This window comes from Pongo abelii, chromosome 9, assembly GCF_028885655.2.
Source record: "Pongo abelii isolate AG06213 chromosome 9, NHGRI_mPonAbe1-v2.0_pri, whole genome shotgun sequence".
Taxonomy (NCBI): Eukaryota; Metazoa; Chordata; class Mammalia; order Primates; family Hominidae; genus Pongo; species Pongo abelii.
This window is the reverse complement of record NC_071994.2, coordinates 19,794,947-19,812,373: the sequence shown is the minus strand read 5'-3', so window position 1 is coordinate 19,812,373 and position 17,427 is coordinate 19,794,947. Positions and strand designations below refer to the sequence as shown.

The following is a 17,427-nucleotide window of genomic DNA, read 5'->3' as shown; positions in this document are numbered from 1 at the left end:
CTCCAACTCCTGCCTGGGCTCAAACGGTACTCCTGACTTGGCCTCCCAAAGTGTTGGGATTATAGGAATGAGCCACCGTGTCTGGTCTAAATGGATTTTAATGTAACAATGTAAAATGTTCATTGATGTGCTTTCAGATTCCACACTGCAACTAAATTTCATAAGCTGCTCTTGCTGGGTGTTGTGGTTTATGCCTGTAATCCCAGGTACTTGGGAGGCTGAGGCAGGAGTGTCACTTAAGCCTGGGAGTTCAGAGCTGTAGTGGGCTTTGGTCATGCCACTGCACTCCAGCCTGGATGACAGAGCGAAACCTTGTCTCTAAAAAAAAAAGAAGCTTCTACTTCTTAAGTTCTGGTATAGTGTTAAAGAAGAATACATCTATTTATCTGAAAAGGCTATGAAAATCCTCTTGGATTTCCCAAATACATATCTGTGAGGTCAAGTTTTTTTCATATACCTCAACCAAAGCAACATACTGCAACAGACTCAATGCAGAGGCAGATAGGAGAATGCAACTATTTGCTTCTAAGCCAAACATTAAAGAGATTTGCAAAAATGTGAAACAGTCCCTTTTTTTTTGGAAAATATAGTTATTTTATAAAAAATGTTTATATTACTATGTAATGGGTTATTATTAATTATTGTTTTTATAATTAATCATTTGAGAAATTTCTGTTTAAATTCCTAGTACGTAAATATCTATAAATATAACTCACATAAACAAAAGCTCTTTGGAATCTTCAATAAATTTTAAGAGATATAGGGCCTCTGAGACCAAAACATCTGAAACCACTTCCCTGGTGACCAGTGGCCAGCAGATGAGACTGTGCTGAGGAAGCCGATATGAATTTGATTGCTGGATGGGGAATTCTTGGCCCAGAGCCCTCTGAGAGGGATGTATGACTGTCCCTAAAAAATCTCTCTTTCATCAGAATGGACGCGATCTCTCTATCTGGTCCAGTGGCAGCCGGCACATGAAGAAGCAGACATTTGTGGTACATGCAGGGACAGATACAAATGGAGATATCTTTTTCATGGAGGTAGGTGCTGGTTCATGCTGGGGACCCAAAGGGATATTTGATAGTCACAGGGAACTCCTAGAACCAATGCCAGGATATTTTTCTCATTTATCTCATTCATCTTCATGATCTATTTATCATTAAATTATCAGATTGGTTTTTTTGTTTTTTTGTGTGTGTGTGTTTTTGAGATAGAGTCTCGCTCTGTCACCCAGGCTGGAGTGCAGTGGCTTGATCTCGGCTCACTGCAACCTCCGCCTCCCGGGTTCAAGCAGTTCTCCTGCCACAGCCTCCCAAGTAGCTGGGATTACAGGCGCCAGCCACCATGCCCGGGTGATTTTTCTATTTTTAATAGAGATGGGGTTTGATCATGTTGGCCAGGCTGGTCTCAAACTCCTGACCTCAAGTAATCCACCCACCTTGGCCTTCCAAAGTGCTGGGATTACAGGCATGAGCCACCGCACCCGGCCAAATTATCAGATTGTTATTCAAATAATTAAATTTTATATAGTAGATGATACCCATTTCTTTCTTTTTTTTTTTTTTGAGACAGAGTATCGCTCTGTCACCCAGGCTGCAGTGCAGTGGTGTGATCTTGGCTCATTGCAGCCTCCACCTCCCAGGTTCAAGTAATTCTCCTGCCTCAGCTTCCTGAGTAGCTAGGATTACAGGCATGTGCCACCATGCCTGGCCAATTTTTTGTATTTTAGTAGAGATGGGGTTTCACCACGTTGGTTGGCCAGGCTGGTCTTGAATTCCTGACCTCAAGTGATCCACCTGCCTCGACCTCCCAAAGTGCTGGGATTACAGGTGTGAGCCACTGCGCCCGGCCCCATTTCTTTTATACACACACACACACACACACACATATATACATAAAGATATCTATATATAGATGATATAGTCACATTGTTCATAAATCAGAATAACAGAAAATAGTACACATTGGGAAGTCTTGCACTCATTCTTGTCCCCTTCCACTGAATTTCCCACTCCCCTCACCCCTTCATCCTATAGACAACCACTTTTATTGGTTTCCTTTGTAAATTCCAGTGGATGTTTTTTTTTTCTTTTTGAGACAGAGTCTTGCTCTGATGCCCAGGCTGGAGTGCAATGGCGTGATCTCAGCTCACTGCAACCTCCACCTCCTGGGTTCAAGTGATTCTCCTGCCTCAGGCTCCCAAGTAGCTGGGATTATAGGTGCCCGTCACCGCACCTAGCTAATTTTTTGTATTTTTAGTAGAGATAGGGTTTCGCCATGTTGGTCAGGCTGGTCTCCAACTCCTGACCTCAGTGATCCACCCGCCTCGGCCTCCCAAAGTGCTGAGATTACAGGCGTGAGCCAGTGCACCCGGCCTTCCAGTGGACTTCTATGCAAACAATAAAATATGAACACAAATTCTTATTTTCCTCCTTTCTTTTTTTTTTTTCTTTGAGACGGAGTGTCGCTCTTTTGCTCAGGCTGGAGTGCAGTGGTCCGAACTCAGCTCACTGCAGCCTCCGCCTCCTGGGTTCAAGTGATTCTCCTGCCTCAGCTGCCTGAGTAGCTGGGATTACAGTCAGCCACCACCATGCCCAGCTAATTTTTGTATTTGTAGTAGAGATGGGGTTTCACCATATTGGCCAGGCTGGTCTCAAACTCCTGACCTCAAGTGATCCGCCCACCTTGGCCTCACAAAGTGCTGGGATTATAGGTGTGAGCCACCCTGCCTGGCCTATTTTTCTCCTTTCTTTCAGAAAGATAGCACATCTTGTCCATTGCTTTATCCCTTGCTTTTTTCATTTAACATTGTCCTGGTCCTCTTCTGATCAGTACCAAGAAAGCTTTCCCATTGGTTTTATGGCTACATGTATTCCACTGTGTGACTGTGCCTTAATTTATTTAACCAGTCAGTACATATGGATCCTTGGGTTGCTTCCAAATTTGCTGTTACTGATAGTGATACTGTGAATGATGCTGTGCCTGCTTCATTTCATACATGTGCAAGTGTGTCTAAGGATTCCCAGAAATGAGATTGCTGGGTCAGAGGGACAATGCATTTGTAATTTTGGTTGATATAATTCTTAAGTGTCTCATAACACGTAATACCCCCTTTGCCATTTATTTTGTTGAAGAAATTGGATCGTTTGCCCTGTGGAGTCTCCTACAGTCTAGATTTTTTGCTGATCCTGTCTCCTTTGTATTAGCTTGTTTCTCTGTCACATATTTCTCATAGACTGGTAGTTCAGTTTAGAGGTTTGATCACTTTCAGATTCACTCTTTGGGGAAGAATACTTAATGAGTGGTGCTATATGCTTCCTATTGCCTCATATGGTCGTCCCTCTCCTATCGATCAGTGGGCTCAGATGTGGGCAACCTGATCTGCCCACCAGAAAGTTCCTCATTTGTCTTCTGATTTTGCCTATGGTATTTTTTGACACACATAAATTTTTTATTTGTATATAACTTTTTTTTTTTTTTTTTTGAGACAGAGTCTCTCTCTGTCGCCCAGGCTGGATGCAGTGGCATGGTCTCGGCTCACTGCAACCTCTACCTCCCGGGTTCAAGCAATTCTCCTGCCTCAGCCTCCCAAGTAGCTGGGTTTACAGGTGCCTGCCACCGCACCCGGCTAATTTTTGTATTTTTAGTAGAGATGGGGTTTTACCATGTTGGCCAGGGTGGTCTGACACTCCTGACCTCAAGTGATCCACCCACCTCGACCTCCCAAAGTGCTGGGATTACAGGTGTGAGCCATCACGCCTGGCTAGTTTTATATAATTAAATTAATCAATAGTTTATTTTACAGCTTCTGGATTTTGAGACATGGTTAGAAAAAGCCTTACTCTCCAGGATGATAAAGGAAATTGGCCGTGTTTTCTTCATTTCTATGTTTTTAATTCTGAAACAGACCTAAGTAATTTTAAGGACCAAATACAACTCCTATATATAAAATAGTAAAATTTTGCTTATGTTATCTGTTCTCCTGTGGTTTAGCTGAATTTGATTTCCACATTCACAGTTTTTTGAACAGGTGGTTTACCAAACGCAAGAGGGGCTTACCCTGAAGCAGAAACATACATGGCAGTTTAGCCAAGAAGGAGTCATTTTCATGTCACCCTTTAAAGTGTTAGAATTTGGCTAGTTGCCTCTCAGAGCCTAGGGCTGACTTAGGACATCTGCACCACAGCAGAAGTGGCACATGACTCTTGCCCTTTTCTTTTCCTTTAAAAAAAAAAAAATCTCTCCAGCAGATTCCTTGAACTACTCTTACTCTCACCACTGTACAAAGGGAGCCTCATGCTAAGTCTCTGGAGTGTGGGACTGGACCCATTACCCAAATAGATGCCTCTTCCTCGAAGTGGTGCTATGCCAGGGAAGAGTGCACCGTGGTCACTGTGCCATCACCTGGCTCCTGTGAGGCTATTTGATTTAGCCTTTCTCAGAGCATAGCCTGCTTTTTGCATGATCAATTGGACAGCAATTTGGGATTTTTTTTTTTTTTTTTTTTTGAGACAGAGTCTCACTCTGTTGCCCAGGCTGAAGTGCAGTGGTGCAATCTTGGTTCACTGCAACCTCTGCTTCCCAGGTTCAAGCAATTCTCCTGCCTCAGCCTCCTGAGTAGCTGGGACTTATAGGCACATACCATCATGTCTGGCTAATTTTTGTATTTGTAGTAGAGACGGGGTTTCACCATTTTGGCCAAGCTGGTCTCGAACTCCTGACCTCAAGTGATCTGCCCACCTCAGCTTCCCAAAGTGCTGGGATTACAGGTGTGAGCCGCCGCGCCTGGCCAAGGAAGATATATATATATATATATATATATATATATATATATATATTTGGAGATGGAGTCTTGCTCTGTCACCCAGGCTGGAGTGCAGTGGCACAATCTTGGCTCACTGCAACATCCACCTACCGAGTTCAAGCGATTCTCCTACCTCAGACTCCCGAGTAGCTGGGACTACAGGCACGCACTACCCCGCTTGGCTAATTTTTGGTATTTTTAGCAGAGATGGGGTTTTGCCATGTTGGCCAGGATGGTCTTGAACTCCTGACCTTAAGTGATCCGTCTGCCTTGGCCTCCCAAAATGCTAGGATTACAGGTGTGAGCCACCGTACCCTGCCAAAGATTTTTAAAAATTGTCTTTATTGCCCTTTTTTTTAGTTACAAAAGTAAAACAGTATATGCTATAAATGTTTCAAACCATGCCAAAGTTAAAAAATAATTAAAAGTTTTACTCACTGCCTCTCAATCCTTTGTCTCAGAGGTAACCAATAATAAAGAGTTTTGTGTGACTCCTTTCAGATTATTGAAAATGCATATTTGTGTGAATATAATTTATTTATATGGAATTTTGTTTTCGCACTTATGAAAGTGGTATCAAATTACAAATATTGGGCTGGGCGCGGTGGCTCACATGAGCCTGTAATCCCAGCACATTGGGAGGCCGAGGCAGGCGGATAACCTGAGGTCAGGAGTTCCAGACCAGCCTAGCGAACATGGTGACACCCTGTTTCTACTAAAAATACAAAAATTAGCCGGGCGTGGTGGCAGGCACCTGCAATCCCAGCTACTTGGGAGGCTGAGGCAGGAGAATCGCTTGAACCCAGAGGCAGAGGTTGCAGTAAGCCGAGATCATGCCGCTGCACTCCAGCCTGGGTGACAAAACGAGACTCCATCTCAAAAAAAAACAACAAATTACAAATATTGTTAAATAATTTGCTTTTTTCACTTAATGATATACCTTTCCATGTCTTTTTTTTTTTAGTTTAATTGATGCTTAGCGATTAGATATCATATGGTGTACCATAATTGGTTTAACTAGTGCCTCTCACTATTTTTTAAAAAAATATTACTCATGCCGGGTGTGGTGGCTCACGCCTGTAATCCCAGCACTTTGGGAGGCCGAGGTGGGTGGATCACGAGGTCAGGGGTTCAATATCAGCCTGGCCAAGATGGTGAAACCCCGCCTCTACTAAAAATACAAAAGAAATTAGCCAGGCGAGGTGGTGGGCGCCTGTAATCCCAGTTACTTGGGAGGCTGAGGCAGAGAATTGCTTGAACCTGGGAGGTGGAGGTTGCAGTGAGCCGAGATCGCACCACTGCACTCCAGCCTGGGCGACAGAGCAAGACTCTGTCTCAAAAAAAAAGAAAAAAAAAAAATATATATATATATTATATATATATATGTATACACACACATATATATGTATACACACACATATATATGTATACACACACATATATATGTATACACACATATATGTATACACACACATATATATGTACACACACATATATGTACACACATATGTATACACACATATGTATACACACATATATATGTATACACACATATATATGTATACACACATATATATGTATACACACATATGTATACACACATATATACACATACACACACATATATACACATATATACACACACATATATATACATATACACAAACATATATACACACAGATATACATACACACATATATATACACACGTATATATATGTGTGTGTGTGTGTGTATATATATATACGTGTATATGTATATATATATTACTCATTAGGCCAAGCATGGTGGCTCATGCCTGTAATCCCAGTACTTTGGGAGGCTGAGGCAGGTGGATTGCTTGAGCCCAGAGTTTGAGACCAGCTTGGGCAACATAGGGGGACCTGTCTCTACAAAAAATTTAAAAATTAGTCATACATGTGGTGGTGTATGCCTGTGGTCTCAGCTACTGGGGAGGCTGAGGTGGGAGGTTCTGTTGAGCCCAGGAGGTCAAGACCAGCCTGGGCAACATCGGGAAACCCCTTCTCCACAAAAAATTTTAAAATAAGCTAGGCATGCTAGTGCATGCCCATGGTCCCAGCTACTGGGGAGGCTAAGTTGGGAGGATCCTTGAGCCTGGGAGGTCAAGGCTTCAGTGAGCTCTGATTGCACCACTTCAGTCCAGCCTGGGTGACAGAGCAAAACCCTGTCTCAAAAAAATAATAATAATAAAAATTGCTCATTGAATATCCTTGAACATATATTTTTGCACCCTCACATGAGAATTTCTATAGGATATAGTCCTAGACATGAAATTTTCAAGTCAAGCTTATATACATTTAAAATTTCGGTAGATTTTGCCAAATTGCCATCCCAAAAACTATACCAGTTTACACCTCCAACAGCCACTTAGGTGACTATAACAGTATATTACAAGCATTTCTCTAGCCTAGAATGCTCTAGCTTAGAAATCATGTGTTCTCTTAAATGTGTTCTGCCTGCCTTTACATGATGTTCTTAAAGGATTATGAAAGGTATTATGAAAGGAATGGTATTGTCCATTTTCCCCCTGGAGATAACCACAGAGTCAGACTGGCTAGAACTCAAGATTCCCATTCCTACTCTGCCACTTTGACTGATTCTTCAAAGGCTTTAGAACTCCAGTAAACTCTTATACAGTAGCTTAAACCTGATAGTCTTGTGTGTTCCTTACTCACTCACCTAATATTTATGGAGCACGTATTATACGCTAGGTACTTTGTTGGGTGTTGGGATTATAGCAGTGAATAAGACAGACGTGATTTCTATTGCCCTTAGCATTGACAAGCTATTGGGGAAATCAGATAATTAAAGAGTATTATAAAATATGGTGAGCATTATGAAAGAAGCTCGGGGGCAGAATAAATAGCAGAGGGCCTAGGAGCTGTGGACAACTCCTTTGAGAAGTTGACCTTTGAGCTTAGACTTGAAGAAAGAGTAAGAGTTAATGGTTGGGGAGTGGAAGAGCGATCAGGGATATTTGAGCTAGAACCAATGGGACTCAGTGATGGAGTGTAGTTAGTTAGAGGGAAGAGGAAGGAGTCGGGCATCAATTCTTCATTTCATGCTGGGGCAGCTGGGTGGATGGTGGTGCCATTTCCTCAAATAGCAGACTTAAAAGGAGGATCTGCCCAGAAGGAGATGTTGAGTTCAGATTTGGACACAATGAGTTTGAGGTGCTACATGTGAAGCATCCAGACATTGAGAGGCTCAGGAGCTCAGGAAGAGAGGTCTAAGATGGAGAAAGAGGTAAGAACCATCAACATGGTAATAATCATTAGTTTCATAGTTCTGATATCTAGTAGCTAATTAGGGTACTTTCTGTGTGCCTGGCTTTGTACGCACCTTAAGTACTTTATGCACATTAACTCATTTAGTCTTCATAGTAACTGTAGGAAGTTATTACTGTTACTATCCCCATCTTACCCGTGAGGAATTGTGGACACAGATGAACTTGCTCAGGGTGGCACAGCTCAGTAATGGCAGAGCTGGAATCTAAACTCAGGCTTTAGACCTGTGCCCTTCACCATTGTGCTATAACATCTCCTGTAACATTTGAAGCCTTAAGAACGGATAACTGGCTGGGCATGGTGGCTTACGCCTGTAATCCCAGCACTTTGGGAGGCCAAGGCAGGCGGATCATGAAGTCAGGAGATCAAGACCATCCTTGCTAACACAGTGAAACCCCGTCTCTACTTAAAAAAAATATAAAATTTGCTGGGCATGGTGGTGGGTGCCTGTAGTCCCAGCTACTCGAGAGGCTGAGGCAGTAGAATGGCATGAACCTAGGAGGCGGAGCTTGCAGTGAGCCGAGATTGCGCCACTGCGCTCCAGCCTGGGCGACAGAGCAAGATCCGTCTCAAAAAAAAGAACAGATAACTTCACCTGAAAGAGAATGTTGAACAAGAAGGTGTCAAAGATATTTGCTTTTTAATTTATATCATCCTGTATTGTATCATTTTAATGTAATAAGCACTGTTCATATGTCACTTGTGTAATTAATTTTTAAAAATATTTTTATAGAAAAAGGGTAGACCCAGGATTAGAAAGTGCATCAGCTCCATTTTTCTCCTTGGTTAAGTCTGTCATGATCTCCTACCTTTGTGTTTGTCAACAAAGATGATTCCTGAGGTTGTAAAATGGAGGCATGAGATCTCCTCCAAATACTTCAAGTCCGTAGAGCACGTAAGAGGTAATAAATAACTGGGCCGGGCGCGGTGGCTCATGCCTGTAATCCCAGCACTTTGGAAGGCCAAGACAGGCGTATCACTTGAGGTCAGGAGTTCGAGACCAGCCTGGCCAACATGGTGAAACCCTGTCTCTACTAAAAATACAAAAATTAGCCGAGCATGGTGATGTGTGCCTGTAATCTCAGCTACTCGGGAGGCTGAGGCAGGAGAATCATTTTAACCCACAAGGCAGAGGTTGCAGTGAGTCGAGATTGCACCACTGCACTCCAGCCTGGGTGACAGAGTGGGACTCCATCTCAAAAAAAAAAAAAAAAAATTATAGCCAGTGTGATGGTATGCACCTGTAGTCCTTGCTACTTTGGGGGCTGAGGCAGGAAGATGACTTGAACCTGGGAGGTCGAAGCTGCAGTGAGCTGAGATGGCGCCACTGCAGTCAAGCCTGGGGGACAAAGTGAGACCCTGTCTCAAAAAAAAAAAAAAAAAGAGATAATAAATAACTGATTGATTTGTGCCTCCTCCCTTATACATAGGTTCCTTCTAATGACTCCATCTCTTCCAACAATCCTTGTAGCAGGCAGCATGTCAGTAGTTCTGTTTTGTGTCTCCACCTAGGGACACCATGAGTGTAAGGCAGAAAACCTGACCATGGGGATGCCCCAGGGCCAGTTGTCCCATCCTTTCCCTGTAGGAAACAGTCTAGGGAGAGGCTGTCAGAGACAGGAAGCGCTGAGCCGCTTTGTGCACTTCTCCAGGTGTGCGATGACTGTGTGGTGTTGCGTAGTAACATCGGAACAGTGTATGAGCGCTGGTGGTACGAAAAGCTCATCAACATGACCTACTGTCCCAAGACCAAGGTGTTGTGCTTGTGGCGTAGAAATGGCTCTGAGACCCAGCTCAACAAGTTCTATACTAAAAAGGTACCCAGGATCTGTGTTTGGGTTGGGGCTAGTAGGCATTGAAGACCAAATAGTGAGTTTCTCTTTGGGAAGTTAAAATTCCAAAACGCATGTCTGTAGCCACATTTCTGTCTCCAGCTGTTGGGTGGGGTACCTAAAGCTGTCTCTGTCAAGCCAACTAGGCTTGACCGATAGTAGTCACGATCGGTATTAACCAATCATATCTAGCATTCCTACACGTCTATACCCATGCCTTCTTTAAAGCCATACTATTCATATGCTCCGGGTCTATCACTCATAACCTCAACAATGAACAAGACATCCGAAAAACAGGAGGACTACTTAAAATTTTACCCCTCACTTCAACCTCTGGCCTTCAGTGGCCATTATAGAGCAGTGGGTGGGGAACCCTGGACAGCCCCCATGATGGGACCGCTCTCCCCCTGTGCCACAGTGTCGGGAGCTGTACTACTGTGTGAAGGACAGCATGGAGCGCGCTGCCGCCCGACAGCAAAGCATCAAACCCGGTGAGGAGAGTTTTTCCTGAGAGTGTCTTCCCTGTTTCTACCAGTCCTTCTGAGTGTCAGGGGCCTGGCAGGGAAATCTGGGGTGGGATTCCCCACCTCAACCAGTGAGCTGATAGCCCCCTCCCTCACCACAGGACCTGAACTGGGTGGCGAGTTCCCTGTGCAGGACATGAAGACTGGTGAGGGTGGCCTGCTGCAGGTGACCCTGGAAGGGATCAACCTCAAATTCATGCACAATCAGGTAGGTGCGAGCGGCAGCACGAGGCTCCCTGTCGTTCCATCTGTAAGAAGGACCAATGTCCAGGCCCCCAGTACTTCCCCAGCAAGCATGAGAGAGGGCCCTCTGGAGCTAGAGGGAGAACTGGAGCAGCTGGACCCAGGAAAGAAATCCCAGGGGAGGGCACAGTGACGTTGGCGACCACCTGGCGCTGTGAAGGTGCACCAGGGAGCCCGCGGGGGAGGTTGGGCAGGAGCGAGGCCAGGTGGCCACGCTGCCCCATCCGTTGGACTCCACACAGTGTGAGTGGGAGCGTCTCACTTGGCCCTTCCCCTGCAGTGTCTCTGCCTTCCTCTATTCCCAGGGTATGCTTCTGCTTGGTGGTTTTGCTTTGAGAGTCTAGACTGGCCGATCTCCTTGTGTCTTTCTGGTGTGCGTGCAGCTTGCGTGTGCGTGTGTGCCTGCGTGCCTGTGTGTAAGTAGCTTGTATCTGTCCTCTCTGGAGTGTGTTTATTTGCCTTTTTCTTCTGCTGATTCTTCTTCCTGTTCTTTTCCTTCCTCTGAGTGTTCCCACTCTGTCCCCTGCTCCACAGGCCCCATTCCCCTTCTTTTGATTGGGGAGCACTTCTGGAAACATCTTTCCCTCACTGTAATTCCACCATAGGAGCTGACTTTTTTTTTTTCTCTCTTGGTCTTTTAACACAGTGTTACCTTTTTCTCTCAGTGGACATTCCTTAAGCTAATTCCTTTCTGAGGCCAGCGCATCATCCCAGGTCCGTTCACAGCTCTGACTCCTCACACAAGTGCCTTCCCTCCTCTTTCCCTGATGTCTGGGTTCCTCTCCCTGAGGCTCTGAGCCAGACCCGAATGTGTGAAGCCCCACAGCCCCTGGCCAGGCCATAGACCCTCAGGGGAGGTGGATGCCTGACTGATGTGGCTGTCTCCCTCCCTCTGCTAGCCATTGTTATCTCTCTTTCAGGAATGTAGCTGGGCAGCTTTGGTTTAACAGGAAACGGCTGCCCAGGCTGCCAGCAGCCCCTTAGTGTATTTTCAATCTAGGACTTAGGGCGGTAGCCAACCCCAAAGACCTTAGGACCAGCCCAGAGAGGGGTCTACCTAAGTGCTTTTCTGGACCACAAAGGTGTCAGTACTTCTTGGGGAGCAGACTTCTGACCACATTTTAGCGCCGTGGCCTCCCCTTCTGAAGATGAGATCTTGCTGAGCAATGCCCAGGTGCTCTGCCCTGTTCCTCGTCCTGCCCTTGGCATAGCCCCTCTGGGCAGCCATCCAAGCCAGGCTATGGTTGAAGCCTTGGCCCCTAGAAGATAGATTGTGCAGAGAAGGGGAGGAAAGCCCGGGTTCTCAATCTCACCTCACAGTTAGTAATGAGATAGCGACCTGCCGCCTCTTCTGCCACACAGTGGTCAGTTGGGAGTGGAGGAGGCAGCAGACCTCCTGGTGGAGCTGTGCAGTCTGGGGTGAATGGGAAAAGCGCAGGCTTCGGTGTCAGGACGTGCTTGGATTTGAAGCCCAGCTTCCACGTTCATGGGCAAAGAAACTTTCTGATCCATAGTTTCCTCATGTAGAAAATGGGGGTAATACTATATACTGTGTCACGTAGTAGGTGCAGAGATTAGAAATCGTATTCGTAAAACCCCAAGTAGGTGCTCGGCAAGTGGTAGCTGATATTATCATCACCACATACCTCTTGGGAGATCCTGGATCCTGTTTCAAGGAGGATACCAACACCTCCCACCCCGAGGATAGTCTGAGGGGAGCTTTGCGCCCGTGCCAGCCCTCTGCGCCGGAGGAGGATGCATGGAAGGGTAGAGACCTAATGGGCTGAGTGGGGACCCTGGGGCACCATGTCTTAAAGCACTGCCCTGGGCAGAGGGTACGGGCGGGCAGCCCAGGCCAGCAGCGGGGCCTTTGGGTTGGGTTTGACCATTCAAACTAACGCCTTCATTTCTCTCCCATGCTTTCTCCTCCGGCCAGGAGCGGAAGGTACATGCCCTTTCTGCTATCTTCGCTTCTTAGCGCTTTTGAGTTGTGTGCGTGTGGATTCTTCTGTCCTCTCTTTGGGAAGTAGACTTTCTTTGTGTGGGTGGGGCTGTAGCTGGGAGAGTGTGCTGTGTGGGGCAGGGGTGGAGCCTGTGGGCCTTATCCCGCCCTCCCTCCCTCTCTTGCAGGTTTTCATAGAGCTGAATCACATTAAAAAGTGCAATACAGTTCGAGGCGTCTTTGTCCTGGAGGAATTTGGTAATTACACTATTTTGCTCTTAGGTCTGGACTCACATGGCAGTAACTCAAACCTCGGAGCTCCAGAGGAGGGTCTAGGGGCAGGGAGAAGAAGAACCTCTGTAGAGAAGTCAGGAGGAGCAGGAGTGACAAGGAAGAAAAGGGACCCCTAAGATGAGAGCCGGGATGTGGAAGGGAAAGATAGATAATGGATTGCAGAAGAGCAAATGGGGCCTCAGGTAGGTTTCGAGTTTAGAGGTGATCCTGAAGCAGCTCAGTGAAGTAGCACCACCTCCCTGTGCTGGGCCAGCCAGTGGTCAGAAAGTTTGGGACAGAGCAGACTGGCGACCCCCAAGCTCCACTACGTCCGTGTCACCTGCTGCAATCTCTCTAGCAGCCCAGTGCGCCAGCCAGCCTCCCTGGCGCCGCTGTGGTCTCCACCTGGCCTCTGGGCCAGACGAAGGGCACCGGGCATCGCAGGCAGACTCACTGGAGGGACAGAGGAGTCTAGCGGGACAGCTGTAGCCGAAAGCTGGGAGCCAGCGCTAGGGAGTGGTGTAGTGGGTTCTCACCCTGGGGCTTTGAGTTCCTGCTGTGTTTGTGCTTCATTCTTTTGTGCCCCTCATCGCTGCTATGAAAACCTTCGTTCTCCAGCAGGTAAAGTGACCTCGGCTCGTGCTGCCTCTCCCCAGGTCTCTGCCTTGGGCCCTGCCCTGGGTGGGTAGCTCCCATTGAACCAGCTCCTCACACTGCCAGCTCGTCTCTTCCTTTCTCCCCCACCCTCTTTCTTCCCACCTTGCGTCCCCACTCTCACCGGCTCACTGCACTTTCCTCCCCGTGTGCTCCCTTCTCTGTTCTGTCAGAGAGATACTTGGGGGAATCTTCCAACTCGGGAGAATGGCCTGGGGCTTCTTGCTCTACCTTTGAAGAGTTTATTCCCTGCTGACCCTGGGTTCCCCCAAATTTTACCTCCCAGGGTCAGAAGAAGGTACGGCCAATTCTCCTCCTGCCTTTTCTGGCCCCCAGGGAGATGCCAGGCCCCTCTGCTCCCAGTCTCAAGGGGCCATGATGATGGCTGAGCCTGGGGGGCCTACTCCTTCCTCTGGCCAAGGAGAACCCCTGCATGGCTGGAGCGGGGGGACTCTCACTCTTGCCTTCTGGGCTGTGGACATGTGTGTATTTTGCCTGATGCTCCCTGTCACCTCCCTCCCTGGGTGCTGTACTCGCCTGTCTTCTGCTGGGTGTGTTGCTCCAGAGCCCTCAGACGCTCTCCCTCACACAGGCAGGCCTGGACTTCTCCTGCCACTCAGGGAAGGACACTGCCACGTCCTGTGGGTTTAGTATCATGTTACCTCTTCATCCAGCCTCAAGACCCTCTGTGTAGGGGGCTGGGAATAAAGGGAACTGTGTTTAACATGACCCAATTTTCAGGCTGGTGACAAGATGAGTTCACGGGTGTCTCAGCAAAGTTGGACACAAGCTAGAGACAGCGCTCTCCTCCCAGCCAAAACCTGGGAATTCCCCCACTGCAGCTCCTCAGGGGCCCTGGACAGTAGCCGTGACCAGGCTGGTGAAAGGCCCATCCCTCCCATCTGGGGCTTTCAAAGAAGTGGGTAGAATCACAGCCATCAAGTAAAAGCCACTGCGGACGGCAGAGGTCTAGCTGAGGAGGCTGGGGCCATGTCCTCCTAGCCGGCAGGGTCTGGACAGAGCCTCTGGTGGCCTCTGCCCTGTCATAGCCTAAGCTGCTGCAGCCACTGTGAGAGGCCACAGAGGGGAAGGGGACCCTGATGCCGGGCGCTGCCGCCTGGGGGAGCATGGCACAATTGCTCTTAGTGTTGAACTTTCTGTTTTGTCTCTTGCCCGTCCGGTTTTAGTTCCTGAAATTAAAGAAGTGGTGAGCCACAAGTACAAGACACCAATGGTGAGTGTGCCGCTCAACCCTGATGGGCCACAGTGCACAGGGCTCCCTGGGGGACCTTCGGACAGGAGGAGGGGCGGGCCCTCTGAGCGCACAGGGGTGAGTGGGGACCTCGTCTTGTTGCCAGAGGTTCAACTCAGGCTGAAACAGGTCTTGAGCCCTGAGAGACAGACACACACACACGGATCCCCTCTCCCACGGGGACAGCTTCCTTGCTTGGAGCTCACGTTTAGCCCAGAGGCCTATGCCCAGTGTTAGGGCAGGAGTTGCCCATTGGCAGATCCTCCACATGTGGAGATGCAGGAGTCTCAGTATCGTGATCCGCCTGGTTTTCTCTCTCCTCTAGGCCCACGAAATCTGCTACTCTGTATTATGTCTCTTCTCGTACGTGGCTGCAGTTCGTAGCAGTGAGGAAGATCTCAGAACCCCACCCCGGCCTGTCTCTAGCTGATGGAGAGGGGCTACGCAGCCACCCCAGCCCAGGGCACGCCCCTGGCCCCTTGCTGTTCCCAAGTGCACGATGCTGCTGTGACTGAGGAGTGGACGATGCTTGTGTGTCCTCTGCAAGCCCCCTGCTGTGGCTTAGTTGGTTACCGGTTATGTGTTCCTCTGAGTGTGTCTGAGCGTGTCCACCTTCTCCCTCTCCACTCCCAGAAGACCAAACTGCCTTCCCCTCAGGGCTCAAGAGTGTGTACAGTCTGTGGGGCCGGTGTGAACTCACTATTTTGTGTCCTTGAGACATTTGTGTTGTGGTTCCTTGTCCTTGTCCCTGGCGTTAGAACTGTCCACTGCAAGAGTCTGGCTCTCCCTTCTCTGTGACCCGGCACGACTGGGCGCCTGGAGCAGTTTCACTCTGTGAGGAGTGAGGGTACCCTGGGGCTCGCCCTCTCAGAGGAAGGGCACAGAGAGGAAGGGAAGAATTGGGGGGCAGCTGGAGTGAGTGGCAGCCTCCTGCTTCCTTCTGCAATCCCAAGCTGGCAGCTACTGCCCAGGGCCCGCAGTGTTGGCTGCTGCCTGCCACGGCCTCCGTCACTGCAGTGGAGCGGCGAATTCCCTGTGGCCTGCCACGCCTTCGGCATCAGAGGACGGAGTGGTCGAGGCTAGTGGAGTCCCAGGGACCGCTGGCTGCTCTGCCTGAGCATCAGGGAGGGGGCAGGAAAGACCAAGCTGGCTTTGCACATCTGTCTGCAGGCTGTGTCTCCGGGCACAGGGTGTCAGAAGGGAGAGGCAGCCTGGGCATGGGCAAGAAATGACTGTAAATATTTCAGCCCCACATTATTTATAGAAAATGTACAGCTGTGTGAATGTGAAATAAATGTCCTCAACTCCCTTCAGGCTCCCTGGCTGCTTTGTGTTAAATGACACCTCATCTTGGCTCAGGCCTGAGGAAAGCTATCCCTGGATTCTAAAAAAGGCACCTCAGGCTGGAAGGAAGGAAGGAGATGAGGTCATCCACGTCCAAGCTTTGGCACACGGAGGCCCCAGCTCCCCTGTTCTGTGCTCCCAGAGCAAGGCTGTGGGAGGAGCTTTCCTTCCCGGGCACCTGGGGGCTCTGCGGAGAGTTGGGCTGCCATGAACTAACAGGCTGCTAGAGGGAGCAGCCAGACTGGGCATCCTCACCTGAACTGAGATTAAGTGAAAGAAAGCCAAGGCCCTGGGCCTCTCCGTTCGCTTACAGGTGGGTATGGTCCAGAGAGGTGTTATAACTCAGCCAGGGCCTCCCACAGGGCCCCGGACTCCTGGCCAGGAGTATCTTCCACCGTGTAGAACTCCCAGAAGCTGCCATAGGAGCCGCCTTCATGGAATTCTGTCCTGGAAAAACCTTTCTGCACTCTCAGGGAATTTCTGAGACCTGCTGGCTTCCTCCGCCCAAAAGGAAACAGATGCTCGGATTTAGGCTCCCCATGGGGGAAGTGAGAGCAGAGTGGGGCCCTGGCCCTGACACCTTTCTGGTGCCCAGCATCCTGGGCTGGATTGGGTTGCTGTCTCCCACCGGGGATATGGGTCTGAACTGGCTGTTGGCTTATTGCTGGCTGGGACCCCAAAGCCACCTAGTGCAGCTCCACGCCAGCACAATCACAACACTGAGATTCTGCCTCACCCCACCCCCAGGCAGTTGTGACCACGGCCCCTGGCACAAGGATCACGCTGAGCACCTGGGACCAGTTAAATGCACTTTCCGCCGTCACAGCTCAGTTTCATCATCTGAAGAGTGAATGCTGTAGGGGAAGACAGGTTCCTTCTAGCGTTAATGTTTTATGAACTCAGAAACCACTCGGCCTGGTTTAATCATGGGGAAAACAAAACAAAAAACAGTATCTGCCCTCACTTTGCTGTGAAGATCAATGTACCTGGGCTTTTTTTTTTTTTTTTTTTTGAGACAGGGTCCCACTCTGTTACCCAGGCTGAAGTGCAGTGGCGTGATCTCGGCCCACCGCAAACTCTACTTCCCAGGTTCAGGTGATTCTCCTGCCTCAGCCTTCCAAATAGCTGGGATTATAGGCACGCCTCTATGCCCAGCCAATTTTTGTATTTTTAGTAGAGATGGGGTTTCACCATGTTGGCCAGGCTGGTCTCGATCTCCTGACCTCAGGTGATCCACCCGCCTCTGCCTCC

General features: G+C 48.4%; 1 protein-coding gene across 50 annotated transcripts in view; it reads left to right on the top strand.

The window, feature by feature from the left end:
* MADD (MAP kinase activating death domain) overlaps window positions 1-16,141 on the top strand; it is a 56,572-nt gene extending 40,431 nt beyond the window's left edge. For 34 of the 50 annotated variants that reach the window (XM_024255211.3, XM_054525776.2, XM_024255207.3 and 31 more), the window contains 7 exons: window positions 933-1,040; window positions 9,765-9,929; window positions 10,363-10,435; window positions 10,570-10,676; window positions 12,842-12,911; window positions 14,768-14,814; window positions 15,158-16,141. In XM_024255211.3, coding sequence (XP_024110979.1) covers window positions 933-1,040; window positions 9,765-9,929; window positions 10,363-10,435; window positions 10,570-10,676; window positions 12,842-12,911; window positions 14,768-14,814; window positions 15,158-15,262 — 675 coding nt within the window. In that variant the 3' untranslated portion in view covers window positions 15,263-16,141. The remainder of the gene's footprint in view (window positions 1-932; window positions 1,041-9,764; window positions 9,930-10,362; window positions 10,436-10,569; window positions 10,677-12,841; window positions 12,912-14,767; window positions 14,815-15,157) is intronic. The other 16 variants (XM_024255212.2, XM_054525792.1, XM_054525791.1 and 13 more) reach the window with 1 other exon arrangement.
* The last annotated feature ends 1,286 nt before the right edge of the window (window positions 16,142-17,427 follow it).